The sequence below is a fragment of the Talpa europaea genome, assembly GCF_964194135.1.
Source record: "Talpa europaea genome assembly, chromosome: 15".
Taxonomy (NCBI): Eukaryota; Metazoa; Chordata; class Mammalia; order Eulipotyphla; family Talpidae; genus Talpa; species Talpa europaea.
Window position 1 is genome coordinate 65,661,091 of NC_140083.1, and position 21,779 is coordinate 65,682,869.

The window sequence follows — 21,779 nt, forward strand, 5'->3', positions numbered from 1 at the left end:
ATTGTGGCAGGCTTTTGGGTCTCAGCAGCCCTACTTTGTGCCAACCCTGTTTGGCTGGGCATTTATCCATGAGGGGATGGGTAACTTTGGGTGCCTGATTTGAAAACTGTATTCTTTCTCTTCTATTTATTGCATACTAATTGTATTAAAGTTCTTTTGTATTGAATGTCTTATGCTGTAGAGTATATTATTATCCTTATTCAGTGGATGGCAGAACCTATTTAAAGCAGGCAGGTTTGGGGGTTCCCAGGTTACCCCTCACCCTGTCCTGTAACAAATGGAATCAAAATATATCTTCTGAATCTGACCTTGTGAAACATTATCTTTATTAGATTCATATTAGGTTGTGATAGACAATTTCATGGGTAGTAATCACATCATTTAAAGAGTTGCATTATTTTGAATAGGTGTTGAGTAGGCCAAGGTGCCAAATCTACCATGCTGGTAAAGGCTGAGAGTAGATGTCCATAAAGAAAAAGATGTAGAGAGGGAGAAAGAAAATTTGGGGTGCAATAAGCAGACAAAATGCATGAAAGACAGAAATATGTGAAACCACCTGTCAGCATTTTGAAAAATTATCAGGAGAGAATCTATCAATATGAATCAAATGGGACTATCCTGAAGAGAATTTAGAACAACTGAAAAACAGTCTTCAATGACACTGAATAATCAGTATCTTCTATATTTTTCACTTGTCTTTATGTTCCTCTGTTGAAACTCAGGTATTTTTAAAGCTACCTTGTTTTATTAAGTTCTCTCTCACCCCTGTCTATCACTTTTCATTACCATGCTTAGAAAAACACTTGTGGGAATCATAAAATATTAAATAACAAAAATAGAATTAAAAAGCTAAGGACTTTATATGGCCATACAGCTGTTTATTGAGAAAATTCAGGAGAAATTTAATAATTTGACAATGATTCAGAAATATTTATGCCATAATTCTTTTACAAGCAGAAGAGATGACCGAGCTGATTACTATTTGCAAAATATATATTTTATATACATTTATTTCTTTGAATATAAGCATATTCTGTACATTCTCTATATTTATATTCCCTTTAAAAGTATATAGGCAATATAAGATTAATCATGATTAACATTATATAATTTATAAATTATGGTTATAGCTAATTGCTAAACTTGTGTAGTAAACAGTCCAAGATGGCACTGACATTTAAAAATAAGTGTTTACGTCTCATTCACCCATTTGTGGTTTGACTGTTTCAGTTGAAACAAGCTGGCAGGTATGGGCTTGATTTCAGACCACAGAGTCAGCTCAGATTTTGTTTGTTGAAATGTATTTTGCTCTCTGACCACTGAGCTACCAAATACATGATCTTCTCACAGCAGAGAGTAGCAGCTGTCTGAAGGACAAGCAAAAATGTGCTACGCCTGTCTGGGCTAAGGACTCAGGCTGTCACTTTCCCACTCACATGATACTGACAAGATAAATCACATAAGGCCTCCCTGGTGGTGCTAGTGGTTAAGCACAGCACTATGACGCTAAACACAGCCTCTGCAGCAACAGTTCGATCCCCTGGCGGCCACATGGTGCAGCAGACCTCTCCTGACTTGCCCACTGCTCCCCTCAACAGTATATTTTAGTCAATATGCCCGTTCTGTTCCCCACTGTGTCTCCTCTCATCCCTCTACATGTCTGGTCTGTACCCCAGTTCTTGTATGCATAAATAAAATCTTTAAAAAAAAAGATGAATCATACAATCAAATATTCATTTATTATCTACCACCAAGCTCTTCTCATGGTATTCAGAGGGGAGGATGTAGACTCACTGAAAAAGAAGAAATGATTTTGTCGAAATATTTTGTGAGAAAAATGCTTTTGTAAAAGAAAAAAAACTGGAAGATGAGAAAAAAAAAATAGCAGTTTCTTCATTTCCCATCATTTCCCTCTGCACTAAAAATACTTATGAAGTTGCCTTGTGTGCTGGTACAGTCATACAGGTGTTCTCACCAGGGACCTGGATCACCACACGAATAGGGAGTAATCAATGTGGTATGAATTCTGGACATAGACCAGAGGAACACAGTGAGGGGAGAGACAGAAGGGTCACAGCTGGGGGGGAGGGAAGAGCATAGAGACCATAGTGATGGCCCACAGGTGCTATGGTGGTGGGAGATCTGCGGGAACTGTACCTGAAGGGAGAAATGAAATACTGTCCAAAAATGAACGATATAAGAAAATAAATTTAAAAAATAATTTTAAAAAATTTAGGACATAAACAATGAAACCAGATCATCTGAATGTAACTCTAACTGCTCCCTATTAACCCATGACTTTTCTGGCTCACATTCCTTTCTTATAAAATATGAGGAAAATGGTATCTTATAAATATAATTTACAGAGTTATCTGAAAATTGGTTGAAAAACACTTGAAGAGCATCAGGGTATAATTTAGTAAAGTTAAAAACTGCACCCACACTCCTGGCCCAGCAGGCAGGTAGAGAGACTTGAACAGCTAAGGGAATGGATAAGCCTGCCTACGGGACAAGACCATAAAACCAAGAACCATGACCAGAAAAACCAGCCCACCTCCAGGAACACAGAAAGCAGACACCAGGACATGTTTCTGTGACCAAGTCCAGTGCAGGACACCAGGCATCTCAGCAGATAACTGGTGCAAACTGGCGCCCCAAGTTACAAGGCCTACAAAAACCTTTTCTCTTCTCCACTCTGTCTCTAGTGAATTCTTTCACAACCCGGCAACTTAGGCCTCACCCTGATTTTCTCCCCAACAAAAAAGTAAGAAAAGCATTTCTGGCCACATAAGCATGCACTAAATCACATTTATTTTTCCTGAAAACCTATGCTTCTGTTCTATCACCTGTCACATGACTATAACTGTGGTCTCCTCATAATTCTGCTCTGAGGAGTATAATACACTATAATACATATTATAGTGACTAAAGATCCTTAAAACAAAGCCTAACCCCATTAAGTTCTTGCTATATGTGATTTATTCATTGTTTTCCTACATGTCCAAAAATGTCTGAGTTCTAGGAGGACTTAAACTCTAAATACATTTTTATTGAGACAAGCCTCCCCCTCCCCTTTAGGTTAGTTTCATGACAATAATTTATTCCCTTGGTATTCAGCATTACTCTGGCACACATTCACCACCAAGGTTTTGTGTTACCAGGTTGTTTTGTTACCACACCTGTTTCTCCTTTAAACTTCCTTGCTGATACAAGGAAGGACATCACGTCTAGACAAGGGCTAGTCTTCCAGCCCATGTGGGCTTGTCTTCCAGTCATGACCTTGAGAATTTCCTTGCTTCAGAACTCTATGCCTTAGGGGTCTCCAACACATTAGTTTTAGTCAGGCATTAAAAAAAGTCTGGGGCCTCCCTGGTGGCGCAGATGGTTGAGCGCAGCACCGTGAAGCTGTCCACAGCCTCTGCAGTGACGGTTTGATCCCCGCCGGCCTCGGAGCAGCTCACATGGCGAGCAGACCTCTCCTGTCTTGCCCGCTGCTCCCCTCAGCAGTGTATTTCAGTCAGTCTGCCTGTTCTGTTCCTGGCTCTGTCTCTGGTGAATCCTCTCACCCTCCTCGCATCTTGCCTGTACCCCAGTTCTTGTATAAAAAAAAAAAAAAAAAAAAACCTCCGAAGTAACCAATTCAAACGCATATATAAAAAGTACTTGTTTTTTAAGGAAGGATTTTGACAAATTCCACACATGTCATATCTGGACAATAAATGAGAATAATTCCTTGTGTGTCATGCATTCCATTATGAAAATCAGGTTGCAATTATTGTTCTTTTTGTTACTGCTAAAGAATCCCAATTTTATGCTCCAATTTTGTGTTATTTTGGAGATATATATATATATATATATATATATAGGCTATGTGTTTGTTATTGAAGACATTTTTAAGGAAATAATCAATTGTTGGTAATATAGCTTTTAATGTTTCCTAGATTTAGGAACCAAAGGAAAGAGTTACAGGGGTGTTAGAGGGAGAGGAGATTGGAAAGCCATTTCTTTCCAAAAAGGGGGTGTCTCAGTCACACATATGTATCTCACCATTAAGAAGGGAGAGAAGCAATAGATTTTCCCTGACACATTCTAATGCAGAAAACTAAATTTTCAAGCCTCCGTGGTGGTGCAGGGGTTAAGTCTCAGCAATATCAAGCTATCATCAGCCACTGCTGCATGAGTTTGATCTCTGACTAGGGAGCTAAACCACATGGTGCAGCAGATCTCTCCTGTCTCCCATTCAATTGTGTGTCTTTTTTTTTTTTAAGATTTGTTTTATTCATTTATGCATACAAGACCTGGGGTACAGCCTAGGTGCAGGAGGTGAGAGGATTCACCAGAGACAGAGTGGGAACCAGAACAGGTAGACTGACTGAAATACACTGCTGAGAGGAGCAGCGGAGACACAAGAGGTCTGCTACGCTATGTGGGTTGTTCCCTGGCCAGCCGAGATCGAACTCATGCTGCAGTGTCTGCGGACAGCCTCATAGCGCTGTGCTAAACCCAGTGTACCACGAGGGAGGCTCTTATTTTTTTTTTTTAAGAACTCTAAATATTCTCCCATCTATTTCATATATTATGTATGTATATTTAAAAAAATCCACATTTTTACATCTATTCAAAATAAGTGGTGTGAATTGACAGTGAGCTTAAAACATAGACTTGCCCTATAAACTTGATGTAAATATAAAAATGATACTTGGTGTGTATGCTAGATAAGGGTGGATTTAAATTAGAAATCAGGATAGAAAGATCAAAAAGTAGTTTTTGTGTCTAAATTTCAGAGACTGTTTTTCAGGTGTGGAACATAACACGATTTGTTATTCTGCACTTGAGAATTAAACACTAATGAGTTCAGTACTAATTTCAGGGAAAGGTGGGGACTTTCTAAAATTTATTACATGTTGAAGCAGAGCAGAATGTGTGTTCTTCATAGACAAAAGAAAATTTCAAGAGGGAAGTGCTGGAGACCAGCTCCAGCTAGAAGTCGTGTCAGGGATCTCAGAGAGGAGAGGACAGCATTGGTGAAAGTTTTCTCTCAAAGGGCTGAGGGGAAGTGGAGCGAGGTAAGAGTGAAGAAGACACAGACACCTTATTTCATACGAGTATCTCCTGCTGAGGGTCTCAGTGGGTCTTTATTTATACCTTAAGGCAAGCGGTGGGATTACACCAGTGTAAGCATTGAAGCAGAGCAAAGATAATCATATTTTCTCATGATTATGCAAAGACTCCCTTGGCCTTACACCTGGAGGCCATTTCTTTGGTAACCTAAGAACAATTAGTTTCCTAGGTACAGCTCATTTACTAGCATGATCAATCATACAAGACAGCACAACATTTGGCAACAATTAAACTTTCTCAATTACAAAGTGGGTATAAGATTCCTAGTCTATATTCAATTACTAAAATCAATCTATCTCCTAGCACTCAATTAACTTGGTTAATATATTAATTACTTCAAAGTGGTCTAAAACAACTCATCAAATCTATGTAAGTTCTACTGAAGTCTAACTCTTAACTAGAAATTCCTAACCTCCACACAGCCTGCAAACTATTGACCTCTTGCATACACCAGGAAATGTATTGTTGCAGCAAACAGGTACCCCCCCCCCCAGGTTAGTCTATGGTTTCCAAGCACAGCTGGTTCAGGGCAGCTTGTTCTCCATAGTTCTCAGGGCCAAAACATTTCTTTCCTAACTATACCTTAAACAATTATTACTTTTTTTGTGATAGTTCATGCCTAAGAACAGTAAGCCAATTGTCACTTGGGTCCGAATTAGGTTTTCACATGCCAATTTATAACTAACTTACTTCAGCATTAACCAAGAACAAAGAGGAGAGCATCAGCAGGCATTGCCATGGAGACTCCCTAGTTCAGATCCTCTTTGGGAAGTGCAAGAACTCCCTTCTGGGTAGTACAACTTTCCTTCTTCAGGGGAGCACAGGAACTCCCTTCTTCTCAGGAGTCTCCCCCAATGGGAGGTGCAGCCTGCCGCAGGGAAGGACTGATTTGGTATTTAATATTATGTTCAAATTTACTAATATGGAAACTTGCTTCTTGGTAATTATTTAGGGTAAAGTTGCAGATAGGACATTAGCATTTAAAACTGTTGTCTGCCCTGCATTTTTTGAGGTTCTTGTCTTAATGACAATCATTGTTGTCTTTTGGTTTCTCCAAAGATAGCCTGTAAACCTCCCCAGAGGTTCTGATTTGAAAAAGGACCATAAACTAATGGGACCCGCGCTACTCATGTCGTCTGACAAAAGTCCGGTCATGGGGCAGATTTCTGAAAAATCCGGAATCTCGTTAGCTGACTCCAAGATTCTCCTCATTTGTTTATGGCTAGTTTCTACCATTGCTAAAAATATGCATTTAAAAGTAAAACTGCAAGTACTGATCAATTACTCAATAACCAATTTGATGGCAAATGGCACTGCATAATACAATTATTACATTTTTTATAAAATTAGTCTTTCTCTGCCAAAAGGCAGTCAACATTTGGCCTTACATTAACAAGTGAAAAAACTTCTGGGAACAAAAGGCTGTAAACATCCCTTGGCCAAGTCTTTAATATGGAGATGTGGTCCTTTGAGGCAAGAGCAAATTGGAGAAGGAAATTCTATTACTTTAAAGATAGCAGTTGGGTGGCAGACTTGATCCATTCTCCAAGTGTAAGAAAATTCCTGATGAGCCAGGAGGTGCCATAGCTAACTCCTGCTAAATTCTTCCTGTTTGTTTAGGGCTGATTCCCCTGGAGGTGACAATTGGTATGGTAGCTGTTAGAGTATGCATTCAAGAATAAGTCAACAGCAATTTTATGACTGGTAGAGCTAAAACAATATAGACAATAATTTCTAAATAAAAGCCTTCTGTTTTTTACTTTAATCAATTAGTTATATGTTGGTCTAAACTTTGTAGGTTAGTTAGAAAAAATTCCTTTGTCTCCCTTCCCCCAGGTAACTTCCTGCCCTTTGTTTCCCTCAGCCCATAGTTAATCGTTCACCATGGCAAACTTAGAAATGTTAGTTGTGGACACACAGGCTTTTTGCTAGTAATAAAATAACTGTTAGATTGTTTAAAGTAAATAACTATTTTGAAAACATTTGTTTAGCAACTGTGCCTTCTTTAAGACAAAGAATAATAAATGTTACACCTCTGCCGGAAGGCAAACAGACCCTTGGCAGCTCCTGAAAAAGGACATGTGATAATTGTTATCTTCCTACCTTATGCTTGTGTACTCACGATTTGCTCAATATAAATAAAGGGCTGCTGAGACCCTCAGCAGGATGATGTCAGCACCCTGATCAAGTGTCTGCGTCTCCTCATTCACTCTCCCCCTTCCCTTACTATTTTTCTCTACAATTGCGCTGATGCCTTCCCATCCTTCAGGAACCCCTGACACCCAGACTGCTGCGGCTGGCTCGCAACAATAAACTAATTAAATGAACGCAATGTCATTCTGAATATGATATTTATATTTGTGTTTCCTATTTCACTTTCTGTTTTAAATTATGTATGTCAGTATTAGCCAAATTCTATCAGAATTTCTGGAATAAAATTCAACAACTACAACAACAAAATGAAAAAAATACATATAAACAATAAAATAAGAGCAACAGAGAGGCACCTTAAAGTAAGTACATTGAGATCGTGAGGTTCTCAGAGGTAAAACAATTAAATATCTCTCTCAAATTCTATAAAAAGACACTTATATCCAAGGAATATGGGCTTCTGCTTATGGTATAATTAAGTGCTTGCTGGATTCTACCACTGGTATCAACAATAAATTCCGGACAAAGCACCCGCGCACACACATACACAAAGACCCTCGGAGACTGTGGTGTGGGGTGGGTGGAAGTCAGAATTTCAAAAATATGCAAAGTGAAGTGAGAAGAAGGAAATGGAACCAAGAATTAAAAAAAGAAAAAAAATACGACCATCTTGGTGGCGCAAGGGGTTAAGCACCGCACTGTGAGGCAATCCACAGCCTCTGCAGCACCAGTTCGATCCCAGGCTGACCAGGGAGAAACCCACATGGTGCAGCACACCCCTCCTGCCCCCCCTCACCCCTTCTCCTGCCCTCAGCAGTGGGTGTATTTCAGTCAGTCTGCCTGCTCTGTTCCCCACTCTGTCTCTGGTGACCCCGCATGTCTGGCCTGTACCCCAGCTCTTCTATGCATAAATAAATAAATCTTTAAAAATAAATAAATAAACTAAAATTATAATGATATTTAGGTCAATATTATTTCTTTAAGGTATCCTTTAAGTTTTTTAATTACCTTAATACTGGCAAAGAACAATACATCTCTAATATTAAAGTTTCCCAAATGAACTTACATGATATTCCAAATTCTGATTTTAGTGCAGTTCATAATTGTCTATATCTTAGGCTACTCAAAAATGGTAATGTTAGGGGGAAAAGGATGTCCCAAAGCCAATTCCATACAGGCTTTGTGGACTCCACCCCCACCCCAGGTCAAAGCCAAAGACACTGGGAACTCCAAATCCCATCACCACCAAAGGGAAGGTGGCTGGGACCTGAGGGTGGGGTTAAGCAGCCAGGTGGATACAAAAGGCAGACACGTGGGCTTTGGGGGCTCTCCATTTTTGGGCTCTCGGCAAGCTCGCAGCATCCGGCCAGCTCTGAGAGTGACTTTGGGTTTCCAGGTCATCGGATCGGGTAGGACGCATTAAAGACTTTATTTCCCTATTTTCTCCCTGAGTTGTACATTTTCCTTATTTCTTTTTCTCTTGTAAATAAACCTTTTATTAACCCTTTTGTGTGTGTCTGTAGTAGAGTATTCATAAGTCCCTTTAAAGCGCGCGGGTGAGGACCCACAGCCAGGAACTCGTTTAATATCGGGGTGGCTCTATAACAGTAATAGATTTTTTTTTTTAAAGATTTATTTATTTATGCATACAAGAGCTGGGATACAGGCCACAGATGTGTAGGGCTGGGGGTGGGGTGAGAGGATTCACCAGAGACAGAGTGGGGAACAGAACAGGCAGATCTACTGAAATACACTGCTGAGGGGAGCTGCGGGTGAGACAGGAGAGGTCTGCTACAGAGGCAGCAGATTGCTTCATAGTGTGGTGCTTAACCCCTTGCACCACCAGGGAGGCCCCTGGTAATAGATATTTTGAAGAGAACCTAAATGAGGAAATCAGGCATAACATGTTCATAAATAAAAATTATAGGAGATGTGACTTTTTACACTACAATGTGAAAAAATAATCAGTTTGAATACCATTCTTGTTTTAATTGACTTAGATTTCCTATAGCTATAACATGATGTAGTCACTCATCATATTATCATATTATCATTCTATCATAATATATATGATAGAAATGGCATTACCACTTGATGAAAAGGGTTCCATTATTTGATTTTGAAATATTTTGTTTGTGTTTGTTGTATATAAGGACATAAATTAGGGGATGAGGGGTTGACTCTCCTCTCTGTGTGTGGATAAGTACCAGCCTACAAGTATAGAACTATGATATATAATTAAAAAATAAGTTTATAACTATGTGTATTAGTAAATTAATTTTTTTTTATTTTTGAAATTTTTAATTGTTCTTGAGTAATAATTGAGAAGCTTTTTTCAGTATATTCTTGTGACCCCTTGCCATAAAGGCCAACAGTTGTTATTACATCAGTAATAACTAAAAAACCTTGTATGAGATTTTGATGACCTGTGCTTCGAAAAGCTCTAACCTGCTTGACATAGATCATGAAGATGAAATGGTGAGTTTCCAAATGTTTCAAACATTTAGTTGAATGTTTTTTCAGTCCATGTTAATATTTATATAATCCATTCATCCTTTGTACATATTTGTAGTTTATTTTAAAGTCTTTTAATATTCATTGCTTGACTTTTAGTATTTATATTTTCTACTACCAGTGCATATAATCCATTTCTTGCATTTCATATAAAATAATGTTTCAATAAAGACTATTTTCATTTATTTTTCTTTTTGATTTTACCATGCATTAAAGAAATTGAACATATCATGTTTGTACAGGTTGTTCACAAAATGAATAGAATCACACAATTACAAATTAGATCATGAGACTCCAATGTCTGAAGTACAAATGAGATCATGTATTTTCTCATCACTTCTCTTCAATCCTTATTAACTAATTATATGTCTTGACTTTTAATATTATAGATCTTTTTTATTGTTTTTCAGCTTTCTATACATGGCATCATATAATATGCATGTTTGTCCTCATTTATTTTCATTGCCATATATTTTTGTAATCTATCCAACTGTTGCACTAATCTGTAGCTAATTCTCACTGCTAAATTATGTGAAATTACATTTCAAAATCTATTTCATCTATCTCTTATTGAGGCCATGAGTCTCATGCTTTGGGAAATAAAGATTCCTGCTGGGTTGAGTACTTATGGTGACAAGGTCCTCTTTGTTGGTCCCACATTCACCATTCACACCCCTATAATGGAGGGTGTCAGTTGAATAAGGTGACCCACTTCCTCTGGCTGCTAATGTTGACAAATCACCAGGAAAATGCTTACCTGGGGCCTCCCCTGGTGGCGCAGGCAGTTGAGTGCTGTGCTGTGAAGCTGTCTGTAGCCTCTGTAGCACTGATTCGATCCTGTCCGGCCAGCGAGGGTCCCACATGGCTTGGCAGACCTCTCCCATCGAACCCGCTACTCCCCTCAGCAATTTATTTTGGTTTGTCTGCCTGTTCTGTTCCCCACTCTGTCTCTGGTGAATCCTCTCACCTTCCTGTGAATCTGGCCTGTACCCTGGTTCTTACATAGATAAATAAATCTTAAAAAAATAAAAATAAAAAAATGTTTACCTGGTGTTTCTTTTCTTTTTGTTTTGTTTTGTTTTGTTTTTGTTTTAAATAGTTTCTGCATTCAACAGGACTTTTTTTTTTAAGATTTATTTATTTATATACACAAGCACTGGGTACAGTCAGAAGAGCGGGAGGGTGAGAGGATTCACCAGAGCCAGAGCAGTGAGCAGAACAGGCAAACTGACGAAATACACTGATGAGCAGCAGGTGACAGAAGAGGTCTGCGCGCCATGTGGGACCCTCCTCCAGCGGCCGAGATTGAACCGGTGCTGCAGAGGCCGCGGGTAGCTTCTCAGCCCAGTGCTCAACAGCTGTGCCACCGGGGAGGCCTTGTTTCTTTCTTTTTATTTGGGGGTGGGGGTGTAGAGAACTGGGGCATAAGCCAGAGGTGAGGGGGTGAGAGGATTCACCAGAGACAGAGTGGGGAGCAGAACAGGCAGACTGACTGAAATGCACTGCTGAGGGGAGCAGTGGGTGAGACAGGAGAGGTCTGCAGAGCCATATGTGGATTAGCTCCCTGGGGGGGCATCTCCCTTAGGCCATAGTGCTGATAGCTCCTCAGCAACCAGGGAGGCCCTTAACTGGTGTTTCTAGGCAAGATTCCTTTCATCATTCAATAATGGTTTTGCCTTATGTTGTAACAGTTTTTCAAATATCATTGTGTTTACTAGTCTATGTTGTATGCTACATGTTTCTGTCTTTTCTTGTTCATCTTTCCCTATATATTGAGAGTTAAAATAGTTGAAATGTTCTTGAGAATGATTAGTGGCTCATCTTATTAAATAACATAGGGGATGAAAGTTAGTGTAGTTTCTATGGAAAAGAGTACGGAGATTTCTTAAGAAAATAGAAGTAGCAATTTTGCATGATCTAACAATAACTGAAGTGGGTATTTATCCTAAAAATATGAAAACTTTAATATAAATGATCTATGCATGACTATGTTCGTAGTAGCACTGTCCATAATTGCCAAGTCATGAAACCAACCTAAGTGACCTCCAATAATAGATAAATTGTGAGATATATATCTAATGGAATACTACACAGATATTAAAAAGATGAAATAGTGACTTTTGGTATATACTTATACTAAGTATATAGTATATACTTGTGCTAAGTATATAACTCAGAAATTGAAATATAATTGGATGCTTTCACTTATCTGTGGACTATAAATAACCAAAAAACATACCCAGATGAAACACATCAGGAATAAATCCTGGACTTAGTAAAGTGAATTAAATGGCTACCAAAGGGAACAGGTGAGGGAAAGTAGAGAGAGGGATGGGACAGGGACTTGGGTGGTTTGTGGAGGTGAATGAATCATGTGCACATATGAAGCAAAAAGATAACCTCCAAATTAAAATTTAAAAAAAAATATGACATTAAAAAAACCCTATTGCTAATTATATTATGATTTTAGAATACTTTTATTATTACAATAAGGTAAGGACTTACTAAGAGTATAAGGAAAAGAAGTATGTCATGTCAAGAGTTAACAAACTTGTCAAAATATGGAATTAAACACCTAAGATACAACAAAGCCTACGTTTTGAAAGTTTGTGATTGAGATGGAAGCAAGTTAACAACATGGATGGAACCAATATATTTTAGAATTTGAGAACAATTTCTCAGAGACACTTATCCATGGACAAACTCAATGACATACAATAAGCCCATACTCTCCTATAGTGTAGAGGTGTGTGATGAGATAAACTGTCTTCAGAATAGCCCAAATATAACAATTTCCTGTTCAAACTCTAAGTGACATTTTGATGAGAAATCTACTTTTTCCATTCTTGCTTCACTCAGCCTTCACAGAACAACTGTGAAGATCACAGATATTGTTGTATTGTTTACAGGAGTAACCAGGTCTCCCACTAGAGGATAGACAACTTCCTGGCTCACAGAAGGTATGTGCTGCTCCTCTCCTGTCTCTGCTGTCTTCACTCTCCAGGCAATTTTAGTGGGAGATTACAAATGGCACATGTGTTGTAACAATTAATATATTATTTACTATCAAATAAAAAAGAAATGCTAATATCTTTATTTAAGTAATTCAGAGTATAAAATAAGTAAAAATATGATGTTCAAAGATTTCTTAGCATATTCATATTCTTGCCAATGGAGTATTAAACAAATCAAATAAAGTATTAAACAAATCAAACACACTTGCATAATCAGGTTTGTAAATCAATGCAGTTTAACCTGAAATCCCATAAGCAACATGACAGGGATTGGTTTATTTTGGAATTTGTAAAATTGATTTACAATACTCCAATGATTCAGAAAGACAGGATCCCATTTCTTCAGGCATGTTACATTTACAAAGTATGCTTTAAAATTTTCATGATTTATCAGAACTCTACAATAATTAGAGATAAATACAATACCCTAACCCTTCATCCCATTTAAAAAATAAATTTAAGACACTAAATAAATTTTTGTGTAGGAAATAAATATATACACTAGTACTATCATTGCCCCAACTTGAGAACACTCTATGTTTAACCATTCGTGGATTCTAAAATTGCCGTATTTTTTTCTACTAGCATTTTAATTTCAACAGTTATACTATAGTGTTAAATTGTGTCTGAGAAATTAAACTTAAATTAATGAGGATATTATTATTAAACTTTTTATTCCTTGCTAATTATTTGCTTTACACTTCAACAAATGGTAATGGTCAAACATTGAAGAGCGTTTTTAAAACTAAGTATTCTGTCAATATCAAGAAGCACCTGAGCAAGGCTCTGAGACTTTTACATTGTTCAGTTGCATGAGTCTGGTAGCTCCTGCCACACTCCAACCTCATTGGCTACATGAGGTCTTGTCATCATGTGCACCATTAACTACTTTAGTTCAGTGGTCACAGAGCAGAGCTGCAGAGATGAGTAACGGAAGAGTAACCTATGCAGAGCTGAAAGTGGCAAAGGGCGCAAAAAGACACCAGATAAAACCCAAGGGCACCAAACGCTCCGTTTCAATACCAGAGAAGGAAATAACCTACGCAGATTTAAATCTTCAAAATGTTTCGCCGGCTCTTCAAGGGAATGACAAGAAGTACCACTGCAAAGGTAAAATATTTACTAGAGACACAATAGAACTGTTCTAGTATGTGCAATGATGAGTAATTTTTTTCCCAGGTATTGTTATAATTTATAACTGTTGACCAACAACACATAGGGTATTACGTTTACTGAAAATGCAATGGATATCCTGGGAGAAAAGTTACAATGGGAGATAAAGGTCTGGGGTCCAAGTTTATATATGTGACTCTCTGCATATGAAGATTCTCTTGTCTATAAACTGTCTGAACAACTGTCTCCTTCTGTCCTTTCTCAACTTTTTCATTTCTCTCCCTGCAGGCTTAGCAGCAACTCCAGAGAAGCTCATTGCTGGGATTCTGGGACTGACCTGTCTTGTCTTGATATGCATTATTGTAGCAGTGATCATTATTTACTGTAAGTAAATTTTGGAAATATCAGAGAACTTTTCATTTTAATGATCATCTGTGCCTTTAAATATTTCACAATATTAAGGAAGAGAACTAAGAGAACTCTCATTTTAATGTATGCATTTAGACTAAATGTGGAGTGGTTATTCTGTATTTGTCAAAACACAAATAATAAAATGTATGGAGTACTATATATATTCTGATTTCAAAACTCAAAAACAATCTTTAGAAGGCTGAAATCACTTATTGAGGAGTAGGAATTAATTCAGAAGACTGGTGAAACAAAGACTGGGTGAAGTCTGGTCCTTTATGCTTTTGAAATATTTATTCCCAAATGCTCATTATTTTATTCAGGATCCTTCTGAAATTAATTTTGCTCCAGATAATTGTAATCCTGAACAATATAGCAAATTTCAAAGTAAGAAATTAAATTTATGACTTATTTAGATCAACATCAATATTTATAAGAATTACTCTAATTTTTCTAGTGTCTGAAACATCGGAGGGAAAATCACCAGCCCAGACAACAGGGAATCAAACAGGTACACAGCAATTTTCAGAGTTGTGTTATCAGTACAATTCATATTTATCTCTATCTTACACTACAAAAAAATTGTAACTAGTATGTTGATGAAATGAATTTCAAAATCAGGTAATAAACAAGCAATGCATATAATATTCCTTTGTATACAGCAAAGAGAAAAACTCACTTCAATCACCATACCAATGTTGCCAGTTGGCTCAAATTTCTGGTTGTAATAGTATATTATATATAATATATATAAATATAAATATATAAATATAATATATATCAACAATAGGAAATACATAATAAACCATGTCTTTGTTCATTGACTTTCAGGACATAGATAGAGTCAATATTTTTTGTGAGTGTTTGCTTTATATGAGCCCGTAAATTAATGGATGAGAAACTGATCTTTCTTAGTGACTCTGTGGATGTGTGTTTGTTTTTTTTAAAATAAATATGTAACAGCCTGTGAAATGCAGAGCTATATAATTAAAATATCTCATTCCTATGCATACAAGTAAATTCATTTTCAGTTTTGAAAATTCAAATTGTTTTGGGTGATAATTTGTAATTTTCTTCAGGCCATCACTGTGGCCCTTGTGCAAAGGAGTGGTTAACATACTCTAACAGCTGCTATTACATTAGTCCTGAGAAAAAAACCTGGAATGAGAGCGTGATGGCCTGTGCTGCTAATAACTCTCACCTGCTCTACATAGATAATCAGGAAGAAATGGTAAGATTCTAAATATTTGAAATGTTTTATTAAATGTAATTTCAGTCAGTATTATATTTGCAGGATTCATCCGTCTTTTGTACATATTTTCAGCCTATTTTAGAGTCTCATATTTCACAGTTTGATGTCAAATATTTCATTTATACTTTTATATCATGGATGCATGTTTGATAATTTCCAAGTCAAGCTTTTCTTAGAAAACCATGCTATACATGGTGCTTTTATCTAAAATAAGCCTTTTATCCTATACATGTGCTTTTATCTAAAATAAGCCTTGCTACTTAAGTTTACCCCAAGAAAACTAAATTCTACATATTCGTCATCAAGTGAAAAGACAGATAATTGCAAATTGGATCATGAACTAGAAGTTTCCAGCCCTCACATGCCCTCCCCTGCCACATTCTTCATCTTTCCACCCTCCCATGCTTCATTCTAGAAAAATTATAGTTGTATATATTGTGTTAAGATTTTAATCCATTTTGACTTAAGTCTTGTATATGGCTAAAATAAATGTTCTTTTTTTTTTTTTTTTTTTTTGTGCATGAAATAGTCAGATTTCCTAACACCATTTGTGAATGAAACAGTCCTTTCTCCACTGAGTGGTCTCGGTACCCTTGCCTGGTCAGGTATTTCTGGATACCTTGTGAAGTTGTTTCCGTTGCAGAGCAAGGGTTTGGGGTTTCCATGTCAATCCCTTTCAACCCAAAATTGTGTCCAAGGGCCTCCCTGGTGGCGCAGCGGTTGAAACCTGGGTTGCGAGTCTGCCCACAGCCTCTACAGCACCGGTTCAATCCCCGGCCTCCAGGGGAGGGTCCCACATGGCGCCCGCTGCTCCCCTCAGCAGTGTATTTCAGTCAGTCTGCCTGTTCTGTTCCCTGCTCTGTCTCTGATAAATCCTCTCACCCTCCCGCACATCTGGTCTGTACCAAGTTCTTGTTTAAATAAATAAATCTTAAAAAAAAAAAACCACAAAATTGTGTCTAAGACAAATGCAGGTTCTCTATGAGATGACACAGCCTAACTGCTGGTAGAGGTGGAGCATTATCTCACCTAATCCCTGATTTTCACATGATTCAGTTTATCACATAATCTTGCCTGTTATGTCTCAAGATTATGTCTTAGTTATTGTCAATGTTTAGTCATTTGATTATGATTTGAATTTCTGTCAGGACTCCAACATACCATTGATGTGTGTGTTGTATGTTGTGTGTGTGTATATGTGTGTGTGGGTTTGGAGGATTGCTCATAACTTTGCAATCAGTTTTCTAATTGTTGTTGTTCTTTTCATTTTTGATTTTATTGGGATCATCTGTTCTCTACACATGTTGATATATTTTTCATCAGCCAAGAATGTGCAGATTTAATGTCATCTCTTCTCTTGTATCCTAATTTCTATAGTAATTTTCCATTTTTTTTTTTAAGATTTACCCATTTATATATATACAACAGCTGGGATACAGGCCAGAGATGCAGGGGGTGAGAGGATCCACCAGAGACAGAGCGGGGAACAGAACAGGCACACCGACTGAAACACACTGCTGAGGGGAGCAGCAGGAGGCAGGAGAAGCCTGTGCGCCATGTGGGTTCCTTCACCCAGTGGCTGGGGATCGAACTGGCGCTGCAGAGACTGCGGGCAGCTTTGCCACCCAGCGCTCAACCGCTGCACCACCAGGGAGGCCCTCCATTATATTTTAAAGGCTTAAAGAAATATGAGCTTGCCACAGTCCTTATCTGGCAAATTCAGCAAATCCAGCATTAGCAAATCTGATGTAATGAGCTGAAAAATTAGCAGGCTATCTAACAACCTTCCCCGCCCCAGTGTTATTCAAGTCTGCCCTCTGGTAATAAAACCACTGATTTTTGCAGTCTTCTCCAAATAGTGAAAATTATGCTTGTTCTTGCACACTGAGCTGGGAATGGGGAGGCATGGGAGCTCTTGGAGGCAAGAAAACCATAATACATTTACTTCATCATTTGAATCTCTGGCAGTTTTTCCATTGATAAATACTTTGCAAAGTCTTATTAGGTTTTGATAAATTTTCAGAGACCTGAATTTTTTTTGTAATTATTTTTGTCAATGTATTCTCCTCACTTAAGTCAGAACAATTCTTTTTTTCTTGTGTGTCCAGTGTGTAATATTGGAATAGAACGTTACCATGGAAATTGTAATAGGGCATTTCCGTTACCATGGGAAGCACAAATTAATAAAAAAATTAAAAGACTATAAGTGCAAATGAAATAGCTATTTTTATTACAACATTCAGATTAGTATAAAAGCTTTCATTTGACTTCTTATAACATTTGTTTTCTCATAGAATTTTTTGAAAATCTTTTATATCTTTCCATGGATTGGAGTCTCCCGCAGAACCAGTGGGGATAATTGGGTGTGGACAAATGGCTCAGTTTTCTCTTCCAAACTGTAAGTTTCTCTTTTTTTTTTTTAAGATTTATTTATTTTTATACAAGAACTGGGGTATAGGCCAGAGATGCGAGAGGTGAGAGGATTCACCAGAGACAGAGCAGGGAACAGAACAGGCAGATGAACCGAAGTACACTGCTGAGGGGAGCAGCAGGCGAGACAGGAGAGGTCTGCTGCACCATGTGGGTTGCTCCCTGGCCAGCCGGGAATCGAACTTGTGCTGCAGTGGCTGTGGATTGCTTCATAGGTTGTGTCCCAATCCCTGAGCCACCAGGGAGGCCCCACCAAACTCTAAGTTTCTTAACAACTCTTATAGTTTATGACTTGAAGGAATTCATCTGAGCAAGAAAAAGCAATATGTGAACAAATACTTGTTTCCATTGAAGAATAACTGGAAGATTCAGATTTAAGCATGTAATAGTGTCTAAAATATTGCTAGTTCTTCAAAAAATGTTACATGTTGCCAAGATTAATTATGTATTGTGTTCTATATTTCAGGTTGACAATATCAGCATCTCAGGAATCGCAGGGCAAAAATTGTGCATATTTCAATATTCAAGATACCCGGCTTTTTACTGAATACTGTTCAGAAACAAAAAAATATGTATGCAAGCACTGGGTACATGAGCTTACCTAAATTTTGTATATGCCATTCTCGCTAACTGTAAATAACACATTTCTAGTTTCTTTAAAAGTTATGTATTTTTTGTTTATTATTTAAATATTTTTCTAGCAGTTTTGAAATCACACAAATTCAAGAAAATGGTAAAAGATTTCCACACAGGCATATCTTCCCACATTAAGAATTCCGCTATCCAAAATGGTTCCTCTGCTACAGAAGATGTATCTTCATGGCTCACATTAATCACCCAGAATCCATCATTCACCTGAGGCTTCCCCTTGGTATTGTAGATTTTTTTTTAAGATTTATTTATTTATTTATGTAAGAACCAGGGTACTGTCCAGATGCACGAGAGGGTGAGAGGATTCACCAGAGACAGAGTGGGGAACAGAACAGGCAGGCTGACAAAATACACTGCTGAGGGGAGCAGCGGGTGAGATAGGAGAGGTCTGCTTTGCCATGTGGGAACCTCACTGGCTGGCCAGGATCGAATCTGCTCTGCAGAGGCTGCGGACAGCTTCACAGCGCTGTGCTCAACTGCCTGTGCCACCAGGGGAAGCTCAGATATTGTAGAATTTTTTTTTAAGATTTATTTATTCATTTATACAAGAACCGGGGTACAGGCCAGATGCGTGGTAGGGTGAGAGGATTCACCACAGACAGAGCAGGGAACAGAACAGGCAGACTGACAAAGTACACTGCTGAGGGGAGCAGAGGGCATGACAGGAGAGGTCTGCCATGCTATGTGGGACCTTCACTAGCCTGCCGGGTTTGAACCGGTGCTGCAGAGGCTGCAGACAGCTTCATAGCACGGTGCTCAACCACCTGCGCCACCAGGGGAAGCCCATATTGTAGAATTTTTTGAGAAGTCTTTTTTAATATGAAATTTTAAATTGTATACCTATGTATATATTGTATATTTCTAAATCTTTTGCTATTTATTAAAGTAAATCATGTACAGATTGTGAATTATATTATTGAGCTATTATATATAGATCCTCAATAAGGTGAATTATTTCACTCATATTTTCAAGCTAATTGATTATTCCTAGCTCTTAAATATTTCAAATCTCTCATAGAAAAATGTACAAGAATTGAGCCAGGAGATTGAAACCAGGAGAAGTTTGATGTAAAGATTATTTAGAGGGGTTGTCCTCCTAAGAAAAAATTACAAAACAAAAAATTACAAAGAAAACCTTGGGGTGAACAGCAAATAGCCGAAGGAGGGATTGCTTGGATTCCAGGCCTCCCTGAGGATGTTTTTTAGGCTTCTGCACTGAAGATATGTGACTGCAGACAGTTTCCTGGCGTGATCTCTGGCTGGTCTGGAGACAGAGATTCCACAGTCACAGATTCAGAATGGAAAGGACGGATCTCAGGACTGCGGAGCAGGAAGACTCCCTGACAGAGTGTCTTCAGGCAGTTGCTGGAGGGCAGGGAACTGTAACTAGGACTACTTAGAAAGCTGGCAGGAGGTGAGATCCCTAGCACCTCTTCCATGGGTGCCCCTGACAGCTGCATCTCAGCCAGTGGAGCAAACACCAAGAAGCCTCCAGGAAGCACCCCTTCCCTGCAGTGTCTCCCCAATACCTCTTACAGCAAAACTAAACATCATGTGTGCCAACAATGGAGAAAAATTTAGTGCCATTATGTCAGAATAGGACAGTTATCTCAGCATAAGGATTGATTTGGAGCTGAGAGTAATAATCTATTAATTGGCACTCAAGTTTACCATGCAGCAATCACAGAGTTGCTCTATAAAAGCCTTTGGATCTGTCCTACTTCCTTGGAGAACCAACACGAATATTTTGAATCAGATTCTTTTCTTTTTTAACTGATGTACTGTTGTTTTATAATACTATGTATATTAAGTTTATAGCTTTACATCTTGATGAATTTGTATTCTATACCACAGACACCACCAAAGTTTCAGAACCATTCACCACTATAAAATTGACCCCCAACTGCTTGTTCCTCTCATCCCCTTCCATTATGATAACTGCCTTTTTTGCTGTTTTGTCTAAGAATTTTGTTGTTGTATTTTACTGGTTTCTTTTTATTACACTCATGAGTGCAATCATACCATAATTGTCTTTCCCTTTCTGACTTAGTTAACTTAATTATTTCAAGTTTTATCTATCTGTCACAAATGATAAAACTGCACTTTTTAATGCTGAGTGATATTACTTGTGGGTATGTGTGTGTGTGTATAAAATGACATCTTTATCCAGTCATCTTTACATGGGCATTTAGGTTGTTAATGTCTGGACTTTATGAATAATGTCTATTTAGATCATGTCTATTTTTTTTCATTGTTTTCTTTTCAACATTTTTTTGGGGGGGATTGAGCTGTGTGAGTTCTTTATATATTTTGTATGACAATCCCTTGTTGATGTATGAGTTGCAACTATCTTCATCCAGTCTATAAGAAGTATGTTTTCATGGTGGTTTCTTTCAATGCACAAAAGCTTATTATTTTGATGTAGTCCAATTTATTTTTGCTTTTGTTTCCTTGTCATTGGAAGGCATCTTTAAGCATACGTCAAGGACTGTTTTTCCTATGTTTTATAACTAATTTATAGTTTTAGGTTGTTCATTCAAGTCTTTAATCCATTTTGAATTATTTTTTGTGTATGGTGTAAGTGGAATATTTCATTCTTTTACATGTGGATATCCACTTGTGGAAGAAAATTTCTTTTTTCTATTGTATGTTCTGGCTCATTTGTCATAATTTAACTGTTGCTATATGTGTGGATTTATTGGGGGTCTCATTCTGTTCCATTGTTCCATGTGTCCATTTATTCTAACACCATAATTTTTTTGATTATTATTGTTTTGTATAGTTTGAATTCAGGGAACATGATACATAATGAAATTATTTTTTGGTAAAATTTGGTACTTATATGGGAAACAATAAATGTCTTTTGATATTATATGTATATCTCTTTTTTTCTCCCTGTTGCAATTCAGATATTTTGGAAGCTCTCATTATACTAATGTCTCTGTTTCTCTTCACAATGTTTAGAAAATAACTTTGATGAAGGTAATAGAATTATAAATAATAAAATAAGAATTAAAATGCTAAAAAATATTTGTGTGGCCCCAACAGCTAGTTACTGAAATAATTTGAGAGAAACTTTAGTAATTTGACAATGAGAGAAACTTTAGAAATTTGACAATGACTAA

General features: G+C 37.6%; 1 protein-coding gene across 1 annotated transcript; it reads left to right on the plus strand.

The window, feature by feature from the left end:
- Nucleotides 1-13,723: 13,723 nt before the first annotated feature.
- LOC311185426 (NKG2-A/NKG2-B type II integral membrane protein-like) lies at nucleotides 13,724-19,726 on the plus strand (the record flags this gene model as incomplete). Its single annotated transcript, XM_084256052.1, has 4 exons — nucleotides 13,724-13,910; nucleotides 14,202-14,297; nucleotides 15,401-15,552; nucleotides 19,673-19,726. 4 exons carry the CDS (start codon nucleotides 13,724-13,726, stop codon nucleotides 19,724-19,726), a joined length of 489 nt encoding a protein of 162 aa, XP_084112178.1.
- Between the last annotated feature and the right edge of the window lie 2,053 nt (nucleotides 19,727-21,779).